The sequence below is a fragment of the Alexandromys fortis genome, unplaced genomic scaffold (genome assembly GCF_014885135.2).
Source record: "Alexandromys fortis isolate MF-2015 unplaced genomic scaffold, M_Fortis_MF-2015_v1.1 scaffold_281, whole genome shotgun sequence".
NCBI classification, from domain to species: domain Eukaryota; kingdom Metazoa; phylum Chordata; class Mammalia; order Rodentia; family Cricetidae; genus Alexandromys; species Alexandromys fortis.
The window spans coordinates 453465-475637 of record NW_026068161.1 but is presented as its reverse complement, the minus strand read 5'-3'; the positions used below and the strand labels follow the sequence as shown (position 1 = coordinate 475637).

The 22173-nt window shown below is 41.1% G+C and overlaps 1 protein-coding gene across 2 annotated transcripts in view; it reads right to left on the bottom strand.

Annotated features, from left to right (window-relative positions):
* The window catches only part of Slc30a8 (solute carrier family 30 member 8), a 32237-nt gene extending 11013 nt beyond the window's left edge, over window positions 1-21224 (bottom strand). The window contains exons 1-3 of one of the 2 annotated variants that reach the window (XM_050127789.1): window positions 21154-21224; window positions 12462-12661; window positions 3894-4040 (exon numbers count right to left, since the gene is read on the bottom strand). In XM_050127789.1, the coding sequence (XP_049983746.1) occupies window positions 3894-4040; window positions 12462-12661; window positions 21154-21224 (418 nt within the window). The remainder of the gene's footprint in view (window positions 1-3893; window positions 4041-12461; window positions 12662-21153) is intronic. The other variant, XM_050127790.1, reaches the window with a different exon arrangement.
* Window positions 21225-22173: the final 949 nt, after the last annotated feature.

The following is a 22173-nucleotide window of genomic DNA, read 5'->3' as shown; positions in this document are numbered from 1 at the left end:
GACATTTGCATGAATATTTGAAGATAAGAATTTAAGAAACAAAGCCCTTTGGCTCATGTGAGCCTTCCTTAATACCTCACCCTGTTCTTTCATTCAGCCTTGTAGAGAGATTTTAAAACCCACAAATGTCTAGACATACACTGTGAGCCACTGGTCAGGCAAATTTCCATTATGCTATTCTCTACTCTCGATCCTGCCTCAGTCTGTTGCTGTGATAAGCCCCCAATTTAGAAGAGGAATGGGTTTATTTGGCATAACTTCCAGGCCACAGGCTATCACTGAAGGGAGTCAAGTCCAGAACTCAAGCAGGAACTTAAACTAGGAACAGTGGAGGAATGCTGCTTGACAGCTTGTGTTTAGCTAGCTTTCTTATACGACACAAGACCACCAGCCTAGGGAATGGTGTCACCCACAGTAGGCAGGGCCCAACACAGCAATCAAGGGCATCCTCCACAGACATGCCCACAGACCAATCTGGTCTGGGCAATCCCTCGTTTGGGAGTCCCTTCTCAGTTGGCTTTAGGTTGTGTCAGATGACAGTTAACACCAACTATGACACTCCCTTTCCCTTATTCCTATATATTAGGTCCTGCAAAAGCAGAATTATGGGAAAAAAGCAGAATTATGGAAAAAAAAGCAGAATTATGTACTATTATTCACTATATGGCTACTGCTTCCCTGACCTTTATAGTCATTCATATACAATTTTAATTATTTTGCCATATTCATGTACCACTTACCTTAGTTATTTGGTGTTTTCTCACATTAACTCATATTTATGCTTAGCTTCTTTCTAAAAAGTTAGCCATAAATTATGAGTTTATGTTTCATGCATAATAGAATGCATATGTGATTACTGCCCATGCAACAGTCAAGACATCTGATGGTTCGTCTATGGAACATTTTCACACTGAAGGAAGCGCTGATGCTGATATTTAGGATTTGATTTCAAGTATCACAGCCATATGGCATACCAATGACACGTACCTGGTTTTATACAGGTAAGAGTTTCTTTCTCTGTAAGATAGATTTTTAAAGCAATATATAAAGGCAAGTTGGAACTTGCTGTGGCTTGCATTTTACCCCTCAAAGATTTGCGTGTAAAAATGTTATTCTTTAGCAACTCATATTGTTAACTCATTTGAAAATGGTGTCTTTGCACCCAATTAGTTAAGATGCAATCATTGTGGTATAGGGTCTGGTTTGCTTATTCTAAGGGGAAGGGTGAAAATAGACACGAATACAGAGTGCAAGACGATATCAAGATCAATGCCGAGATATTGAAGCCAAGAAACAACAAAGACTGGCGGCAAACCAGCAGCAGTTCTGAGAGAGTTAGGAAACATGTTTTCCCTGACAGACCTCAGAAAGGCAACTTCACTCATGCCTTTATCTCCCGCTTCTGTTCCTCTAGACCTCTGAGACAGTGTCTCTCTGAGCTGGCCAGTTGAAACCATGGTGCTAAAGCAGCTTAGGGAAACACACACCACTGAACAAACTCTCAAGAATTACGATTTAATTAGTTAGATTGTTTAAAGTTCCCTTTGTTGAAATTAATGAGACTCAGGCTAAAAAACTTTCTGCTTAGCCAGAAACAGAGAGTGAATTCACAGATGGTGAGTAGTATAGTTCCCATCCCTGGGGCATCTAAATCAGAATGTTCAAGTTGAGTATGTCCTACCCTAAGCCCCGGGTTGCAAATGTCTAGTGAGAGATGAGCTTGGCCAATAAAGCCCTCACACCAACGTCAAGCATTAACGGGCAGACTAGCAGCTAGTAAGCATTTATAGGGCCCACCTATATAGCTAGGCGGTGCTTCACATGGTACCCACCAATCACGCGCAGCCATTTAACTAGACATTAGATAAAATTTAAAATGTGATTATGTCATACTAGTCACATTTAGAGTTCTCAATATTTATATCATACACCTTATTTCAAAATGTTTTACCTAATAGCAAGAGTTGTATTGAACATTCTTGATCTTTCAGACTATTAGGGCTCATAGATTCCTACAGTCAAGGGGACATAGGCTAAGCCAGTGGTTCTCAACCTTCCTAATGATGTGACCCTTTAATATAGTTCTTCATGTTGTAGTGACTCCCAACCATAAAATCATTTTCATCGGTACTACATAACTGTAAATTTTCTACTGTAATGTAAATATCTTCTTTGCAGGTTATCTGATATGTAATCCCCATGAAAGGATACTTCGACACCTGCCCCCCTACATCCCCCCACACACACACACACACAAAGGAGTTGAGAACAACTGGTCTAAACAGTGATGTGAAATTCTGAGTCTACTCTCCCTTAAAAAGATACCATTCTAGAGAAACAAACCGTTCTAATAATACCAGAAAGTGTTGAGCAACAATCAAAAGTTGTGCTGATAAATGCTGAGAGCGTGACAAAACTCACAAGGCTCCCAAGCATGCAGTGACAGCTGAAGTGTTCTCTAAACTCACGAGCTTGGTTGTTGTTTATTTCTCCAAATGTGGAAGGTAAGCCAATTCCGAACACCTGCACCAATAAATTGCTGAAGACAAGCTCGCTAGTATCCTAACCTCAAACACCGAAAGTTCACCTTGTCAGTAAACAAGCTGTGGTTTGTGGCCACCCACTTCTTTCACTGTGAAGGTTATCCTTGAATTGCCCAGGCATTCCTGCCTAGTCACCTCGGCCTTGACTTCTCAGGCAGTGTGAAATCAAAGAGCTGTAACTATGTATTTCCTAGACTGGCACAAAATATTCCAACAGAAACTCTTCCAGCTAACAGATAAGCTCCCTCAGCAGAGAGGGAACATCGAGCTGGGCCAGGTGTGGATGGGTGAGGGGATGCTGTATGGAGAACCTTAGCCAACATTTCCCAGAGACTGGCCTCTTCCTGGGCAAGAGCAGGCAGTCGCTCAGCAAAAGAAGCAGCTCTGAGAAATGATGAAACAGTGGATTTTATGCCTCCCTCTTCCTTCACGTTGTCAACATTTTCTTCCTCTCTATTGTTGGTGGTAATTTAGTGAACAAGTATTCAGCTGGGCCACGCCTTCGCTGACTGGCTGTCTTGGTGCATTTTCTGCTACTCTAACGAAGTACTACAGACTAGGTAATTTATAATGAAAGGATTTTTATCTGTAATTTTATATTATTTTTTGCTCACAGTTCTTGATGCTGGGAAGTACCAGACCAAGGTTCTTTGAAGTTGGCAAGCATTTCTATGCCACATCATGGCGTGATAGAAAAGCAAGCAAGCAAGCATTTGTGCGTGAGGCCCAGGGCAAGAAATTATGCTGACCTCACCCTTCTTATCGGGATCCCACTCCCACAACAACAGGGTGGACCCACTAACAAGAGCACAGCTCTCAGGACCTAATGAAGTCCCACCCCCACACCGTGCCAACAGTCATTAAAGGCCAGCATCAGATCCACAGGTAACAATCTAGCTACAGGAATGATTAAAGGCCGTGTGTGACTGAGAAAGCCCCGTATCTCAGGCCCAGCTCCCTGGGGAGAAATCCTTCACTCCCGCCACTCTCTTGGACTCTGGGGCTTTAGTTTGCAATGTGGCGGAAGCTTTGCTGTCAACGTCTCTCTCATGGATTCAGAGTAACTGAGAGAACATATCCTCGTTGTTGCTAGGCAGAGACCCTGGGGATGGCGGAGCTGCTAACTTAGCCACATACTCTTGCGGTCCCACAGGAGAGGAGCTACTTCTATTCATCGGCTGGCTGGTGAATTAATGTTGAGTGCACACATTCCCACGTGGTTATTTCAGCCTGAGCACCAAACTCATGGCCCGGTGGGAATTTTTGAACACGGCTTTGCTCTCTCCCTTCCCCCTCTGTTTTGACTCTGCTGCAGTAGGCATCCATCATTGCACAAGCACGGAACTTTACCTGCTCGGTACCACCCAAAGGTCAGCCGCTTGGAGGGAGGCCGTGATGACAACCACAAGGAAAAGAGGCTGAGCAGAAAACTGGTCAGGTCAATTAAGAGATGAGCGGCTTCGGTGATGACAGCAAGGCTCCCAGCAAGGTGTCCACCTGCGAGATACAGAGGATCGCACAGGGTTGAAGGCTCAGAGTACGGTTCAACTCATATGTTTATTACACATTGTTGGCTTCCACAACTTGGGAAGAAGAAAAAAGAAGCGATCCAAGTCAAATTAACCCGCCTTTTCCCCAATTTGAAAAATAACTGGGACCTTAAAAAGTAAATAAAATTGAACATGTAAAAATGAATGTTAAGGGGGGCATTTCTGAGGCTGTGGAAACACAAAGACAGGAATTACGAGGCAAATAGAATCAGCGTCTCAACTACACTAGGCTGGAAGCCTTAGGAATAGGTCTCCAAGGACATATGGCTGAGGAGGTGTTGGCTAGATTCACAGGGTCTCATAATCCAGACTGTAGACTTGCCCTTCTACCTGGAAAACAGTGTTGGATCTGCCCACAGCCTTGTTATCTGTTTTGCAGTTTTAGCGTAGTCTTTACTGCCCCCTTTGTTCTGCTGAGTTATGCTACCTAGCTGCACTCGAGAGTCATGTTATAAATAACGAGAGAGCAGAGCAGAAAGGAGAAACTGAGGCCCAGTGCCATGGGTCTACCAAGAGCAAAAACAATCTAACAACCATAGGATAGGGAACCCCAAGCAAGTGGGCCCACCTTGCTTTTCTGGGCATTGGTAACATCCTTGTTTCTCCCCTCTCTTTCTCCTTTGAAAAAACTTCCAGCCTCCAGATAAGAAATAAAGAAAAACCATGTCCTTTCCTTCCGGAACAGGGCTTCTTGTTTGAGAGCAATAACCTTTATTACTCTTGCCACCTCTTCCCAGCGAAGAGCGTGTGCTGACTGATGAGTCCTCCCGCAGCTGTTTACTGCCTTGTGTACCGCACAGCGGCAGAGGCTGTCAGTCACCCGGCTCTCCATCACCACACTCACCTTGTCTCGCCTAATGATTAAAAAAAATTACCTAGATGGCTCGTAATTGCAATACTCCCCACAGACTGGTGGCTCAAGCTGTACTTAATAACTGGTTTGTCAGAGTTTAATGGTCTGAAGCAAAGGAGTCTTCAAGCTTGTTACTGAGCTGTCGGGGCAAAAATCTGAATGATTCATTAGCCAAAAGGCAACATTTTGCTAACAAATCAGCTCTCCTTCCAATTATCCTCTAATGTTCCTCTATCTGCCAAACGCGGTCCTGATAATAAAGCTGTGTTAATAATGCATTATTTCTTGCCCGGAGAACGACTACATGCAGATAAGCAGCGTGCTGCAATTTCAGCCATGAGTGATGAGGAGTCTGTTCGCCACACTGAAATTGCCCACTAAGTCAAAGGAAGAATGTCTTGGAGGAATTCCTTAAGCAGGCTCAGCTGGTCTGCAGGCAACTGAGAAGAAAAGAGGCTTGCTTTAGAAGAGGCATGTTAACGTGGAGACCCGGGACCCCACAATCATTTTCCAGCCATCACGACTGGTAATAAGAACTATCCAGAAAACCGTGGGTGCTCCTGAATGCTACACAGCAAACAGTTGGCCAAAGGGAGCATGTGTATTTGCTTCTAAAAGCATGGGGTATTATTGACCATTAATCCAACTATCCAGTCAGCATTTATTGAGCCCTTGCTGCGCGTGGGAGCATGGGCAAAGTACACAAAGATAAACAATTACAATTTCTTTCTCCGGTGATCTCCTAACACTGCACTGAAGACTGGGCTGGGAACAGAGAGCACTGCAGTATTCCGGAACTTTTCAAAGAAGTCCTGAGAATTAGCGAGGAAGTAGTGGGTTTTCACGAGTAAACAGGGACATGGAAACAGAAATAAAAGAATGCACCATTTTTCTGTAAAAATAGGAGACACAGTATATCAGAGAACTATGGGAAATGAGACCTCAGTGGTGGACTAGAGACAACTGGGGATGTATTCCGTGTCAAGCAGAAGTTGAAGGTTAATTTATGAGCTGAGGGGACCTACTTAGAATTTTTAGGCAAATCCAAGGCATATTTAGATTTGTGTTTGAGAGAGATCTTTGCCAGCAATATAGAGGCTGACTTGGAGGGACACGAAGCTGGTGATTACTGCACATGGATCTGAAACCATTATATGATGTAAACTCAGAAAGACAAACATCACATGACCTTTCCCATATGTGGATCCTAGCTTTTAGTGTGTGTGTGTGTGTGTGTGTGTGTGTGCGTGCACGCACGCACGCATGGGTGTGTATGTGTCTGTCACAAAGGGTGTAAATGTGCACAAGCTATGAAACTAGAAAGAAAACATGAGATTAGAGACAAAGAATTATTGAGGAAGAGGGCAATACAACAAGACAAGAGACTTGATAGTATGATGTAGAGACTGAAGGGTCTAAGTGGAGAACAGAAACAGGTGAAGTGCAATGCGCAATGCCTGTCTGTGCTCTGTGCACTACCATACAGTTCACAAGCTTGGGGCAAGGGGTTTGAGGTTGAAACAGACAGACAGACACAGCTCAGACAGAGACACGGACCTCTAGTCACTGGTAAGAAGCCCTCTATTCAATAGCACCACGGAGGCTTATATATCCAACACAGTCAAGTGGGCCAACAGGTGAAAACCTTATCCTCTGATCCTCAAGGCAAGGCAACGCGTGCTCGTGAAGCAGAGCTGGTAAACAACTTTGACACAGCTTTCAGTAACTCAAATCAGAAGGAAAGTAAAGATCTTTAGCAGGGAAGAGCAGCTGGAGGCCAGGACTCCAAGTGGTCCCAACAGTGGAGAGGGCACCAGAGATCAAAAACAGCAACAGAAATGCTTCAGAATGCCATAAAGGAACTTAATAATTTTATGCTAATTAGAAAACATATAACAGTAATTGCTGAAGGGAAACTCCGGTGATTGCAGGGAGCAGAGTGTTGTTGGTTCTATTCCTAGCCATGGAAGATAGAGGCTGAATGAGCTCAGATTAAGGGGACATAGGCACAGGCCTGGAAATGGATCGTCTGAGCCCCATGCAGGAAAGACGACAGTAGAACCCTGGACCTGCACCTCCTAGTCACAGGCTCCCCCAGATCTAAACAGTTTAAACTCCCATGGTATTTTTCCGTGGAAGATGAGATACATTGGCATTACTGAGAAAACAACTGTTCACCGGATATTAGCTTTTGTGGGGGGGTTGAATGAGAATGGCCCTCAAAGGTTCCTGTATTTGAATGCTTGCTCCCCAGTTAGTGGAATTGTTAGGGACGGAATAGGAGGTGTGGCTTTCTTGGAGGAGGTGTGTCATTGAAGGTGAGCTGTAAGGTTTCAAATGTCCACAGCATTCCTGGTTAGCTCTCTGGCCTCATAGATGTATCTCAAGATGTGAGCACTCAAACACTGCCCCAGCATCGCCTGTTTGCCTGCTGCCATTTTCTTTGCCATGATGGATTAAAACCCTCTGAAACTGTCAGTGCCAAGAAAACTCATTCTTCTGCAAATTGTCTTGGCCATGGTGTATTATCCTGGCAATAGAAAAGTACCCCCAAACAGCCTTGCATCCACTACTTGGCTACATCACTGTATGATGTTAATTCATATTTAAGAATTATTTAGCTGTTGTATGGGTGGCTTTTTAGTATACTATACTATTTAGCATGATATGCAAAATCCTTGAGTTATTATTTGGCAAGTATTTAAAACATAACACAGTTTTCATGGCTCTGTTTTAAAATTTTCCTAATAGCAGGAACCTCAAAAAATGTCTTTGACCTGAATTGAGGTGGTAGGCATAGGAGGGGTTGGATGGGAAAATGGAAGGGGCAGTGTGATGTAAATTTTGTGCTCATGTATAAAGTTCTCAAAGGGTAAAATTGTTAAACCAAAAATATTTATGGGGAATAAAACTGATACAGCCTCTTTGGATATCAGTATGGTGATTTCTCAGAAAATTAGGAAACAACCTACCTCAGGAACCAGCTGTACCACTTTTTGGTATATACTCAAATGATGCTCAATTGTACCACAAGGACATGTGCTCAGCTATGTTCATAGCAGCATTGTTTGTCATAGCCAGAACCTGGAAACAACCTAGATGCCTCTCGACCAAAAACTGGATAAGGAAAATGTGGTATGTGTACACCATAGAGTACTACACAGCAGGAAAAAACAAAACAAAACAAAACAAAACAAAACAATGACAACTTGAAATTTGAGGGCAAATGGATGGGTCTAGAAAACATTATATTAAATGAGGTAACCCAGACCCAGAAAGACAAATATCATATGTACTTACTCATAAGTGGCTTTTAGACATAAAGCAAAGAAAAACCAGCCTACAATTCACAATCCCAGAGAACCTAAACAATAATGAGGACCCTAAGAGAGACATACATGGATCTAATCCACATGGGAAGTAGAAAAAAGACAAGATCTCCTGAATAATTTGGGAGCATGGGGACCATGGGAGAGGGTAGAAGGGAAGGGGAGAAAGTGGGAAGGGAGTGGAGAAATATATATAGCTCAATAAAGACAATTTTTTAAAAAAAAGAACTAACAGGCAGTGAAAGTGTCCCCTCCCTTCTCAGAGCAGCCAGGACACAGTTCCCTTTGTCCTTGTTTAAAAAAAAAAAATTGTGACCTGGGCCATTATGGTAACCACAGAACAAAGCAAGTAAAAAAAACCTAGTAACAAAACATGTGGGTATCACACATTACAGCTACATCTTTCTCTTAGGAAGACAGAAGGTTCTCACTCTCGCATTCCTGTCCTCCTCAGCTTGCTTCAGCTCTCCATTACTGCTAGGCAGTAGCGTCTCTCCCATCCTTACATAACCCTGAATATGGTACCTCAGATGCCTCTCATTGCCTGCTCTCAATTGCTTCTAGCGGTGACACACTTGAGCCTATTTTCTTGAGCTCTCGGTATCTGCATTTCATCTTTTCGAATAGAGATGTGTGCTCATATCTGCAACATAACTCCCCCTTTATGGCCGTCACACAAAGAAGAATTTTTACGAGATGCCAAAACCAGTCCCAGTTTGACAGCTCCAAAGGCCCAAGAGTGGGCATGTTGTGCCTGGCTCTGTCATTCCTTAGTTCTTCTGCCACTCTTTTGAGCACACTGTGGCGGTCGTCTCCCTAAACGCAGCCCAATGGCCTGATTTGCTCCTATTCTAAAAACAAGCTCTATGAAAGGATCTATTCCCCCAGATGAACCCCCAATTACCATTCTAGCTATGTCTTTGACAAAATCTACTTTAGGAATTCTCTTTCGGTTCTAAGTCATAAAAAGCTTAAACTAAATTAGCTTAAACAACAGAAAGATTTTTAGTTATTGACTCGTATAAATACAAGCGAATATGGGGATAATTGAGCAGGTGTGTCTTAAGTCTAAGGATCAAAAGATGTTACTAAGGTAGATTATTGAAGGTAGATAAGATATAGGAGGGGCTCTGGGACTACATCATTCCACATTAATATTTTTGCAGGAGAGAGTGTAAGTTTTTATTCAGTCTCCTTATGTAAAGAAAGACCAGAGACTCTGAGTATCCAGTACTCAGTCCAGGCTAACCCAGGCTTGCAGCCATGGTGGACAGTGAGAAACCAAGCTGAACAGAAGTGTCAGCCTCCCTTAAGCTACTGTGCCTGCATCTCTAAGGGTATTATGCCCTGTTTTGTTTCAGACAGACCCATAGGGACATCTGAAAGTAGGGCCTGAGAGTTACCACCTCTCAGACCCCAAGAATAACCAATGAGCTATTGCATTGTGCTTTTGTTAGTTTTATTTATTGATTTATAATTTTTAAAATTAAACCATCATTGCATCACTTTTGGACTTCTCTCAAAAAAGGACTTTCTCATTTTATACGGGAAGCTTCGAGACCTTGCTCAGAATCTGTATCCTGAAGAAGGACCTCCCAGATTCTCCTAAGAAGTTTTGATAATAACCATTTCTTTATCTGACTTCAGGGAATAGGCGTGCTGTGGACTGGGATCTTGAGTGATGGCTCTAACTTTGATGAGAATGGAACATGGAAAAGACTTTTATATTTAAAGAAAAAGCTACCGGGAACCTAAAAACATGAGGATTATTTTGCAAGGAATGAAAAGTCTGTCTGAGTTAGAACTGAATAATTACGTAAGGATGCAGCAAGAGAAAAAGTATTAATACTTTATATTGCAGACTGATTGTAGAGTCTCTGAAAATCCAAAGACAGAATTTTCTTTTCGTTTGCCCTAAATAACAGAAACTTCCAAAATATTGATCTCTTCTCATTTGGGAGAGCCAGACAGGGGGAGAGCAGAGTGGGACCGAGCACAGAAGCGGCGTCTGAACCAGTCTCTTCCAGTGGCACACGCTCTTGTCATTTTAGCCCCATGCTCAAGAACATTTCAAGCCAAAGAAGAATGCTGACAATTTTAAAGATGGATGTAGGATGCTAAAAGCCACGCTTAGAACAATCAGCTTGATATCGATACAGCTCAAAAACTCAGCAAGGACCAGTCAGCATCCATTATATCCCTCTCCTGGTGCAATCACTTCTGACACTGAAGGTAGAACTCACACAGTTGGATGCCCAGGAATCAGAGAGGAAGGGGGACTCCATGCGGAGAGCTGCCCATGCCTACCGCACTCAAAACATTTTGATTTTGAAACAAAACATTTGAAATAGCAAAGGAGGAATCGCACAGCTGAAGGAAATGAAGGCTCCAAGTGACACAGGTTCATGCTACACAAGATGGAAGAGGGGAACGGCCTTCCTCTGAGATCAAGAGCAAACCAAGGGATTCCCTTAGCCGCTTCTATTTGGCATGCTCTGGAGACCTTAACCAGATGAACAAAACAAAGGAATAGAAAGTATTCCAATAGGAAAGGAAGGAGTGAATTTTTTACCTTAATCAGATGAACAAAACAAAGGAATAGAAAGTATTCCAATAGGAAAGAAGGACTAAAAAATTTTATTTGTAGACTCCTTCTTCAGTTTATACATCTAAATATACTCTAGGAATATATGTGCATGTGTATATTTATGTGCATACATGTTTGTATATACGCTGTCTGTGTGTGTGCATTTTTGTGAGATGTTGCTGTATTTAAAGAGGACTGGAACTGCCTATTGTTTCATCAAATTATTTTGCAACTCCATCACACTTTCAGTCTTTTTCCTCAAAATATATAGCATTTTGTATAGAAATACTGATTATTTTTATAAATTTTGGTTAAAATGCTGTACATCAAATCTGTGGTTGTTTTGGATTTATTCTAATGTTTTATCTGATTTTTAAAAACTATGAAAGTCTAAAGAAGTTTCCACAGCTAGAAGCAACACAACTTATTCTGGAAGCTAGAAAATACCATGCAAAAAGGAAATCGGTAAAGCCTATTTTCCTCTATTCTGTTCCTTGTTCATTTAGGCTTCTCTTTTGGTAACAGGATTGGTGTAGGTGGTCCTTCTGTCTATGTTTTGCTTTCATTAATTAATGAATAAAGAAACTGACTTTGCCTGATAGGGTAGAACAGAATTTAGGTAGATAGAGAAAATTAAATAACATGCTGGAAGAAAGGAGGTGGAGTCAGAGAGACGTCATGGATCCACCAGAGAGAGACACTGGGAATTTTACCTGGTAAGCCACTGCCTCATGATGATACACAGATTAATAGAAATGGGTTAAATTAAGATGTAAGAATTAGCCAATAAAAAAACTAGAACTATTGGGCCAAGCAGTGATTTAATTAATACACTTCTGTGTGGTTATTTTAAGGCTAAGCTAGCTGAGTGGTCAGAATGAACAAGCAGCCTCCTGTAACACAGGCTAAAAAGGAAGCACCTAAGATGTCAGTAACAGTGTGACGGGTAGCAGAGGGATCAGGATTGCTTTAATCATGGAACTATCTCTCTAATCCTAGCGAAGATTTTTGAGGAGTTGGAAGGAAAATCATTTTCATGACTGGCTTCCATACTGATGAATCATTTCAAGTGTCTGAACATAGGTTTGACAAAATGATTCAAGAGTTAAGAAAAAATATTCATGTCTTTCAATCAATTATTTCCATTTTTAGAATACCTTTCAAGAAATTAACTAGAAGAGTAGGCAGAATTTTATTAAGATTTTCTTCATTGTATAGTCCAGAAGCAGGAAGAATCTCCCCCAAATTTCTATCAATAGAGAAATGTGATTTACAGTGGAATGTATTGTTTGGAAATAAACGTATTTTTAAATGGTGTTTGATAAAATAGACAAGAGCATTCAGCATGATCCCAGTTATGTAAATGAAAAAATCCCAAGCGCTGTGCACAGATGAACTATAGGAAATACCTGCAGTGTTATAAGAGGCGATCGTTTGCATAATGGATTTTGTTTTTCTTTTATTTTGCAACTTGACTACTATGTGCCTACTGTCATTCTATACATGCAAAGATATTAACTATTTCTCTTCAAGAACAATTTAATTATCCTTCCCATCACAATGCAGGGTCCTGCCGGAGTTTTCCTGGGCGGTACTCACCGACCACCTCTGCCACCATGAAGATGAAGCATATCGCTGAAGCTGCACAGAGTCTCCTCTTGGCATGCACTTGCTTGCTCGAGCCGTTCTCTGTAGCCTTGGCATTGCTGTGGCAGTGATAGATGCCTTCTGCCTCTGGCTGCTCTGGCCTGTCTCCAGGACACCCATCTTTATTCACAAGTTTCTGTCGAAGTTCTCTGCTGAGGACAATTTTGACAGGAGCAAGAGGTGAACACAGTGGCAAGCATGCACCTCCCGGCAGCCCTATTCACTCTCAACGTAGCTCTTAGGACATTGGCAAACTAGCAAAGGAGTTAGAATTCAGAGTTCTCCTTACATTTCCTTCTGGGTTCACAACTGCTCCCAACCACTACTTTTGTGGAGCTAAGGGAACAGATGGAAACGGAAGGAAAGAAATAGAAATACTTAAGGGCCAGTCTTTCTTTTTTTTTTTTAATTTCACTTTACATTCCAGCCATAGTTCTCCCACTGACTTCTCCTTCTGCCCCCCCCTTGTCTTCCCCTCCCAGCCCACCTTCCATCCACTCCTCCCAATGGGTAGGGACTCCCATGAGGAGTCAACAAAGTCTGTCACATTAAGTTGGGGCAGGACCAAGCCCCTCCCCGCTGCATTAAGACTGAACATTACATCCCACCATAGGAAATGAGCTCTGATTGTTTCATTATGAAAAGATTCTGCATATGGACAGAACCTGACACCATCATCATGTTAGATTGTAAGGCATAAGCAAATATACATCAGGAGGCCACAATACCTGTTCAGTATTGAGGGGCCTGGGGACCCTCAGACACCTCATCATTCATTACCTCTACTAAATACCCACTGCCAAGATGAAAACTAGATCCTTCTTCTGCTTCCCAAAACAGTAACTATTATTCCTGTTCCAACACAAAGCTTAATTTGGGAACTCCCCTGGGATCATAGATGGGGGACTATTGATAAAATTTACCTCAAATGCATAGTTTCTTGGGTGGGGTAAGTGAGTTTCATAGAGGCAATGTGACTTTTTAGGGTCAAATATGCCGAAACAGGACGACAAAACCCACTGTTCTCCCACCACGCCTCAGACTAGCTACTGTCTCAATATCAGTGTACCTATCTGCCGGTGCAGATGACACCGTCCATGGATCTTGAACTAATAGGATTTTTTAAATTCAATAATTTTATTTGAAAACACTAATTGGGTTCTCAGAACTGAGGCTTTTACAATTGGAGCTCTGAAAGTTAAAAATTTGAATTAGCTTCTACTTGAGGGCTTATTTCATTTGGATGATCACCATCTGGAATTAAAAGTCTGATGATCTGGGCTTGTCTAATAAGTATTAGGAGCACTCTAATTATGGTCATATCTGAATTTTTCTGAAAAAAAATTTACATATCATTATGGAAAACCTGGAATTATAAAAAGAGGACAAAGCAGAGAAAAATCACTGGTAATCATACCCCCGAAATACAATTATGGATATCTTGCTAGATATCATAGATATTTTTGTACAGTGAGAATCAGTATTAGTTAGAATGGTATGAAGTATGTAAAGAAAACAAAAATCATATGGAAAAGTTAATACATGAAAACTGTTGGTTCTGCCAATCAAACACCTAGAGGAACCCAAGTGCTGTCTGCACAGGGCCCCAGAGCCTCTTCTCTCCTTCTTGGCCTGGAAGGGTTGTCAGAGTTTATCACCTATATTCCTGGGTTTTCATTGTGCAAGTGGAGAAGTTATCTGCCATACCCCCCACTATGAGCTCATGAGTTTCAACTCTTGATCACCAGCCTCCGCAACTGTCTTGGAGGTTTCAAGTATGGGAGCTGGCTGCCTATGTGGGCTCTAGGACCAACCTATGAGTTTTGTAACCACTCCTTGATTTTGGTCTCCTTCTCTGTGCTTCTGATAAAATGATGAGAGCCCCAGGTGCAGGCTCCCATCACAAGGGAGCTACTTTGCCATGTCACGGTAAACTGAAATCTCAGGAAAGCTTTTCCACAGCTAAATCTTTCCTCCCTTAAGTTGCTTCTGATGGGTGTCTGTCACAGAAATGAGAAAACCAATATAATATTCTCTCTGAAAACTGCCCCCAAGAGTCTGGAGGTAAACCAATTGTGTCAAATGAGACCCGTTTACTATATCCAGAGGGCTATTAGCTCAGACCTCACTACATTTAGCTGCCTAAAATCAACCACGCTGCCTCCTAGAGCTGAGAAGAAAACAAACTTTACACATACACACAACTTGGTGCAGTGCAAGCATTGTTTCTAAACAATTGTGTGAAGAACAACATGTTTTCTTTTGGCCTTTTAATTTATACAATTTTAACATTTCTGCCCTAAGTACCTTATCAAAAAGGTATGCCTAATCCAAAATTCATAGGTTTATGCCTGTGTTTTCTTTTAGAAGATTTACAAGTGTATAATGTTATCACCTATCTTAACGCCTATGATCCATTTTAGTGAAGTTTTTTTTACTATGGTGTCAGAAATATACACAAATTAATTATTCAGCCTGTGAATATTTAGTGTTCTTGCTATTCCTATACAAAAACACAATTACTTTTATTATTTATTGTTTACCACTGCTTTACAGAATTTACTAAATCCGAAGTTTGTCAGTGTATTCTTTGACATTTTTATATGTAAAATATGTTATCGTTTGCAAATAGAGTTTTCAGTTTTCCTTTCTAACCCGATGTCACTCATTTTGTTTTCTTGCATAAAAGTTCTGGCGAGAATACACAGTGCAAAGCTGACTCGAAGCGGCGATCCTGGGCACTGTTATCTTCTACCTGGTCTGGAATACTGTCAGACTTTCTTCATAATTATAACACTCCATTTTGGGGTTGACAGGAGATTCTCTTTTGGACTGAAGAGATGGTTCAGGACGTGAGTGCTTAGCACTTTGGCAGAAGAACTGGGTTTCAGTTCTGAAAACATACATGAGAACTCACAACTACCTACCAAGTCATTCAGCTCACAACTACTGAGATTCCAGCCCCAGAGGACTTTAATACCCTCTTCTGACCTCTTCAGTTATATACACTCAAGTGTACATGTGTGCGTGTGTGTACATGCACACACACACATTCACACACAAAAGTCAGATATTATTTTAGTCTGAAATGTCAGGTTATAAATCTAATTGCTTGTGTCTTCTATTTTTATTAGTTAATTAATTTTGCTTTTTTGAGACAAGGTCTCGCTATGTAGCTGTATGTGTCCCAGAACTTACTATGTAGACCAGGCTGGCCTCAAACTCATAGAAATCCACCTACTTCTGCCTCCCAAGTGCTGGCATTAAAAGTGTGCACCACCACGCCCCTCTGCTTGCTTCTTCTCATACTTCACTAAGTGTGGGTCTCCTTCTTCCCTCAGGATCACTGACCACTGGTCCACGAGGGTAGGGGACACGATTTGGATGGCTGTGGATATGGTGGACGTAGCCCTCCAGGATAAGACTTCAGTGAAGCAGCTGAACTTTATTCCAAAGTATAGGAACTATACAGGACTGGGGAGTCTGGGGACAAACCCTAATTTGCATTAAGTGGAAGCCTTCTATCATAAGGCTTTGTATGTGGCAGTAGTGCACAGCTAAGGTTGTGTGCAAGTCTTAGTTACCACACAGGCAGAAGGGGGAAGGCTTCTAACAGGAAGTTGTGCCAAGCCAAGGTCATGCTAGAGATAAGACAGGCCTCCAGCCTTCGATACTGCTTTCTGGTAAGGTCAGTCCTCTGGGCTTAGAAAACAGTCTCCAGATAAGGTAAAGTGGAACGTGGTCAGTCTTGCTGGGGAGGAAGTCCCTTGTGCTGCCAAGCTTTGGAGAGAGCTGCCAGGCCTTGACAGACTGCCCCCTCTGACCATCAAGGTTTCCCAACACTAAGTATAAAGGAAATACAAATGAATATACACCAAATTTTAGAGGGGCATTGCTTAAAGACATTTGCATTTCTCTCTGTGTCTCTCTGTCTGTCTGTCTCTCTCTCTCTCTGGTACTACCATCACGAATGAATTAATGCATTTGTCTATGTGCCACATTTCTCTAATGTTCTGTTCATTCTTCTGTTTTCCTTAGTTTCATTGCAGTAAGTACATAATTATTGCTTTATGGTCGAGAACACTGAATTTTTGTTCTGTCAGCTAATGTCAACATCAAGGGTCTGTTCTTAGGTCCTTCGAGTGATTTCTTGTATTTTATTTATTAATCCTTTCCACCCTACAAGTTACATTTTGATGTTATAATTTCTCTTTCTGTATTAGTATCCTCCATTTGTGAATTGCCATCCAGTCTCTCATTAATTCTGTAGATATAATTACAGCTTGTTCTTTTGATATATTATAGTAGCTGTAATTAAAACATTAGAACTTTAAGGCCAACATTTAGACCCTTTTAAAGGCACTTCCTATTAATGGATTTTTTTTTACTATTTGTATATTTTTTCATGTTTTTTGTATCTTGTGATTTTGGTGAAAGTCAAAATATTTAGAATATATATTGTTATGATGCTAGATACTGATCCTATGTGGATTTTTTTAAGTTTTTTTATTACTAGTATTATTATTTCTTTTTTGTTCACTTGGCTTATCTAGTTCAGCAGCAACCATTTTTTTTCCGATTTCCCATGCCCGTGAATCCCCTGTGTTCCTTGAGGAGTCCCATCTTTGCACATGTATAACTTCACCCCCTCCCCACCTTCCCAGTACGGGGGTCATTTTAGTTCCTCTTTCTTTGTCTCTTTCCATGGCCTCACTATTAAGCCTTTGGGTGTTCTGTCTATGCTAGTTTCTCGCCTAGATTTTGGGCTCTTTAATTGACTCCCAATTACTCTGCTGCTTTCAAAACTGCTCTAAGATATAAATTACTCCACGATGTAGGCGGTTCCGTTAAATTTGGGGTTTCTGTTAGTCTGCTTGAGCTGCAAGAAAGCATGTCAGTATGGATAACTTAACAGAACAGAAATGTGTCTTCTCACAGATCTGGGGCTTAGATCTTCATGGTCAGTTTGCTAGTAAATATCGACATCAGTCACATTCTTCTTGGCTTAATCATGACTGTCTTTATATATCCTCTCATGGCTTTTCCTAGTTGCTCACGCAAAACAAGAGAAAACGAGATCTTTGGCTTGTCATATAAAGCACCCCTTCCTGTAACGACCTTTAAACTTGGTTATAGCCTTAGAAGTCATGTATTTTTAAGAAACTCAAACTGGGCCGTCAAGGGTGAACATGTGAATTTGGAGTGTGGAGAATCCAAACATCCAACTCATCACACACCCTCTGCACGGTTACTGGGTGATGCCCATCTGCGGTGAGCATTTACTCCACAAGGATTTACACGTCTGACATCTCTGGCCATCGCTGCTCAGCTTTAGCAGATCTTTCACTGGTTTATTGCTCTCCAGAAGCATCAAGGCCAGGCTTCATTTCTCAACAGAAAAAAAAAATAAAGTAAAACCCTCTATTGTTTTCATCAATGTTGTTCTGCTTGGAAATAGGCAATTTCTCACTCCTTACTTGAGACACAGTAAGTTTTGTGAACATTTTGCTCTTCATTTTTTGCATGTGCCCTTAGGACAACTCCAGAGACAGCAAACACATAAAACTTGCCAGTTAAGTGTTTGCTAAGCACTGGAGAGATAGCTCAGTCAGTAAGCGCCTGCCCGGCGAGGAGAAGGGCCTCAGTTTGATCCTCGGAAACAATATATAAATATATATAAATATATAAATAATGTGGCATGTGCTTGTAATCTCAACACTGGATAAGAAGAAACAAATGGAACTCTAGGACTCAATGAGCAGCCAACCTAACCTACTTAACAAGTTGCAGGCCAGTGAAAATAGTGAGAATCACCTGAGGAATGTCCTTCGCATACGCACACAGCAGTACACCACACACACACACACACACACATACACACACACACACACACACACACATACACACACACAGTTGAAAAGATTCTAGCACCTTATCTTGCTTCCACTGCCTTTCTTCTAGGGTTGGTTTTGGGTTTGAGATAGGGTTTCTCTGTGTAGTCCTGGTTGACCTGGAACTCAGAGATTCGCCTGCCTCTGCCTCTCAAGTGCTGGTATCAAAGGCACGTGCCCCCACCGCCCAGCTCCACTGCCCTTCTTAACAATGGATCAAGAATTGCAGAAGGAGAGGGTACACCCTAGTGAACATGGCACACGCAAAACTCAACATTCCTTTTTCTTGTGCTGAAGTATGTATAAAGATGGCACCCAGCAACGCCTGTCATGTTCAAATCTAGGCCTTGAGGCTTGATACAGCCCGTTAACATGGGAACAGTGATGCTGCTGTGGGCTTGGGCTATGTGACAGCTACCAGCTTCCAGTCTTGTACTTCTGTCCTGAACTTCCATTTCAAAAAAATCTCAGGCTGATGCAAACATAGAGGAAAATAACAAAGACACTAGCCAAACATCAGCATGAAGACCACAGGCATGTAAGGAAAGGGAATTTGGATCTCCTAGTCCAGACACCAGAAGGAAATGGGCTCCTGAGCAACCAGAAGAAAGTCATGCCTAAGTTTTCACTCATAGAACTGTGTGCTATAAGCCACCAGCTCTGGGATTAGTTCTTTGCAAACCATCAGCTGTTGGAAACGATGCCTCTATAGAATTAGACAAGGCTTCCTTCAGGATTAAGTATCTCAACAGCACACAACAGTTTAGATAGGGAACTTATGATGGGTCAGAGAAAGCCTCAGGGAGGGAGAAGAAAAAGACTGCTAAGAGGAAAAGCTCGGAAATGGAAGAAAATGCATGAGTAGGGGGTCTGGAAGAGGTGGGGAAGGTCTAAGAGATCCGCAAAGATGCAGATTGTCTTGGGAACAGTTAGACTAGGTGCTGAGGCCATCCAGAGTGGAGGCGCAGGAGAGGCGAAGATGTAAAACTGACCAACAAGGTCAACTTTCAACTCAGCCATCTGACCTTACAAGGACGTGCCCTCTTTTTGGCATTCATTTTCTTCAGTGTAAAATGGAGAGATCAGGATTTTTTAAAAATCTTTTCAAGATTTAATCTTTATATTTGAAAAGTAAACACTGATTTTATGGCTCTTAGAAGTACTATGTCTTGAAAACCATACCTCATTCACCCTATGATGTAGACAAGACCATTACTATAAACTGTTGACTGCTTGTATTACAGAATCCTAATAATGGATTTTAATAGGCATTATTGATATTTCAATAATATAGAAGTATTCCTAGGGCTAACAACATGTTGTCCAATGTTTCTACCTGAGCTCATATGAGACTTTGCTTTTTAGTACTTATGAGATCAATAATTGGCACCTCAAATTTTCTAAGAAAATGATTCTTTTAATATTTGATAACGAACGACCCATGCTGTAGGCCATTCATTTGTAAAACTAAGTTATAGATACTCCTTAGGGAAAGTTCTCTTTGCAGTTTTGATATATGTGATGCAATCAAATATAACATTATTTTAGATTATTAATTTGGTTCTACAAAATAAATGAAAATATTACATATGGTTTTAATAAGTACATTTTCTCTTAAAATCTGCTCTACCTGAGTCTATTTCAAGTTTTTGCTTAGCCTCTTAACTCCTCGTTGGCATGATCTCCCCATATATACCTAGTTCTTTATCTGACATATGTCTTTCTTTACAAGGTGTACATACATCTAGACTTATTTAGCAATGGTCTTATTATGATCAAATTTCTATTCCCTCTTCTTTTTTTTTTTTGTTTTTTCAGGGCTTAGAATTGAACCCGGAGCCTTTTGCTAGACACACACTCTATCTCTGAGCTACATCCTTACTCCCATTTCCTCACTTTCTATATAGATTTCCCCTAAATCTTTTGTGATTCTATTTTGTTTTGTTGAGTTCTTATTCTATGATTTCTGAAATAAATTTTTGTTCTCATCCTCAAGCCCAGGTAAACCATAGCTTCTCTTAATGTTTTCTCCTAAAATTCTCATTAAATGTCTCTAGCATTATTCCGTACCTATTGTGTAATCATCCTCATTCACAATTCATATTAGCCTCTTAGTTTTAAATAAGCAGACATCTAGGATTAGAAAGATTTTCTTTTTAATTATATATACAGCACATAAGATAAACATGCTAAGTCAATAATTGCTTTAAATGAAAATCAAAGAATATATTACACATGACACCATTGAAGACCTTAAAAGAACTGGAATGATGGAAACATTAAATCTAGCTACATTTATTGCAGGTACATCTACTGATATAAAATAATCCATTCATTATTTAATTTTAAGATACATGTAACTCTGGTTTTGAGCCATCATTGAAAAGTATTATTTTTTCCTAGATATAATTTTGACAGTTTACTCTTTAACTTAAAAATAGGAAAATTTGAATAAAACAACAGTAAACAATTAGATTGCTCTTGCATGCTTTCTGTAATAAAAACCAACGAAGAAAATGCCTTAATGAGTGTTTCTTTTATGAACTTATAATATTTAAGGAATCATAGCAACTATACAAACTACAGTATGTTTCAAGATATGAATCATACAAATCAGTTAACTCTTTTGAGATGCTCCAAAATGATCCCAATTTGTAAAGCAAGAGTTTACCGTTCTGAAGCAATAATATAGGTTAGCTTGTTGTGTGCTCAAGCCACAGAAAATGGCAACACAGACATGAGTATCTTGTTACCTGTCTAGAGTGAAGGTGTACATCTTAGTAGCTTGGTCATTCAGAAGGGAAGTTCTCTCAAGAAACTCCATGGCACCCAGAACAGGAGCTGTTGCTGTTGCTGTTGATGTTTGATTCACTGTCCAGTTTGGGAAGAAAAGGAGCCCTGGGATTCCTATATTCACGCAATAGGAGAGGGATAAGCTTCCCCTACTGCGTTCACGGGCCTCCTGTATCAGTGTTGTTAGTAGGTCTGTGAAAATTAATCTTCTTCGATGATGACCTGGACTCAATCCATCAGCCAAAGAAACTGCTTTTCTGGGAGACTTGAAGGTGGAATCAATAAGAAGTCTGCGTGCATGTGTGTGAGTGCTTGCTTACGTGTGTGTGTGCGTGTCTGTGTGTGTGTGTGTGTGTGTGTGTGTGTGTGTGTGTGTGTGTGTACAGATGCATATAATGTATGATCTCGCTGTGCTCTCTAAGGGGTGGAGCTGCTCAGGGATTACCTGGTAATGCTGTTTTGGCTCGCTGACCTTCAGAGCACACCTGAGTGAGCTGCAAATAAACACCTGCTGTCTTCTCTACATTAGCCTCATTTTATTTTCCTTTTGCTTGGTTTCTCCTCACAAGCATGTCTCCTAGGGTTTAGTTCAGAGACCATTTTACCTCTCCTCCCCTAGGATCATTTTGGGATTTTTCCTCCTGAAATGGGGAGCAAAGGTCATTAGTCACCGAGGTCTATGATCTGAACCTTTCTGGATATGGCATCTTTGAAACTCCTTGACAAGCTCCCTGCTAGGTAAATAATACCCCTCACAATAAAGTCCATCTTCCATGGCTGTACCACCCTCAGCTGAGTGGAGAAGACCCAGCCCAGGCGGCGTCATCAGTCACATCCATCACAGTTGGTCAGGAATGGAGCCTTCCATATTGCTCCCAAAGGAACAAGTCACAAAATTCCGAAGATTGACAAATTGCAAACTATCTTTCTTTCCGCAGATGAGAAGAATCAAGAGCCTGGTCCAATAGCAGTCATTTGAA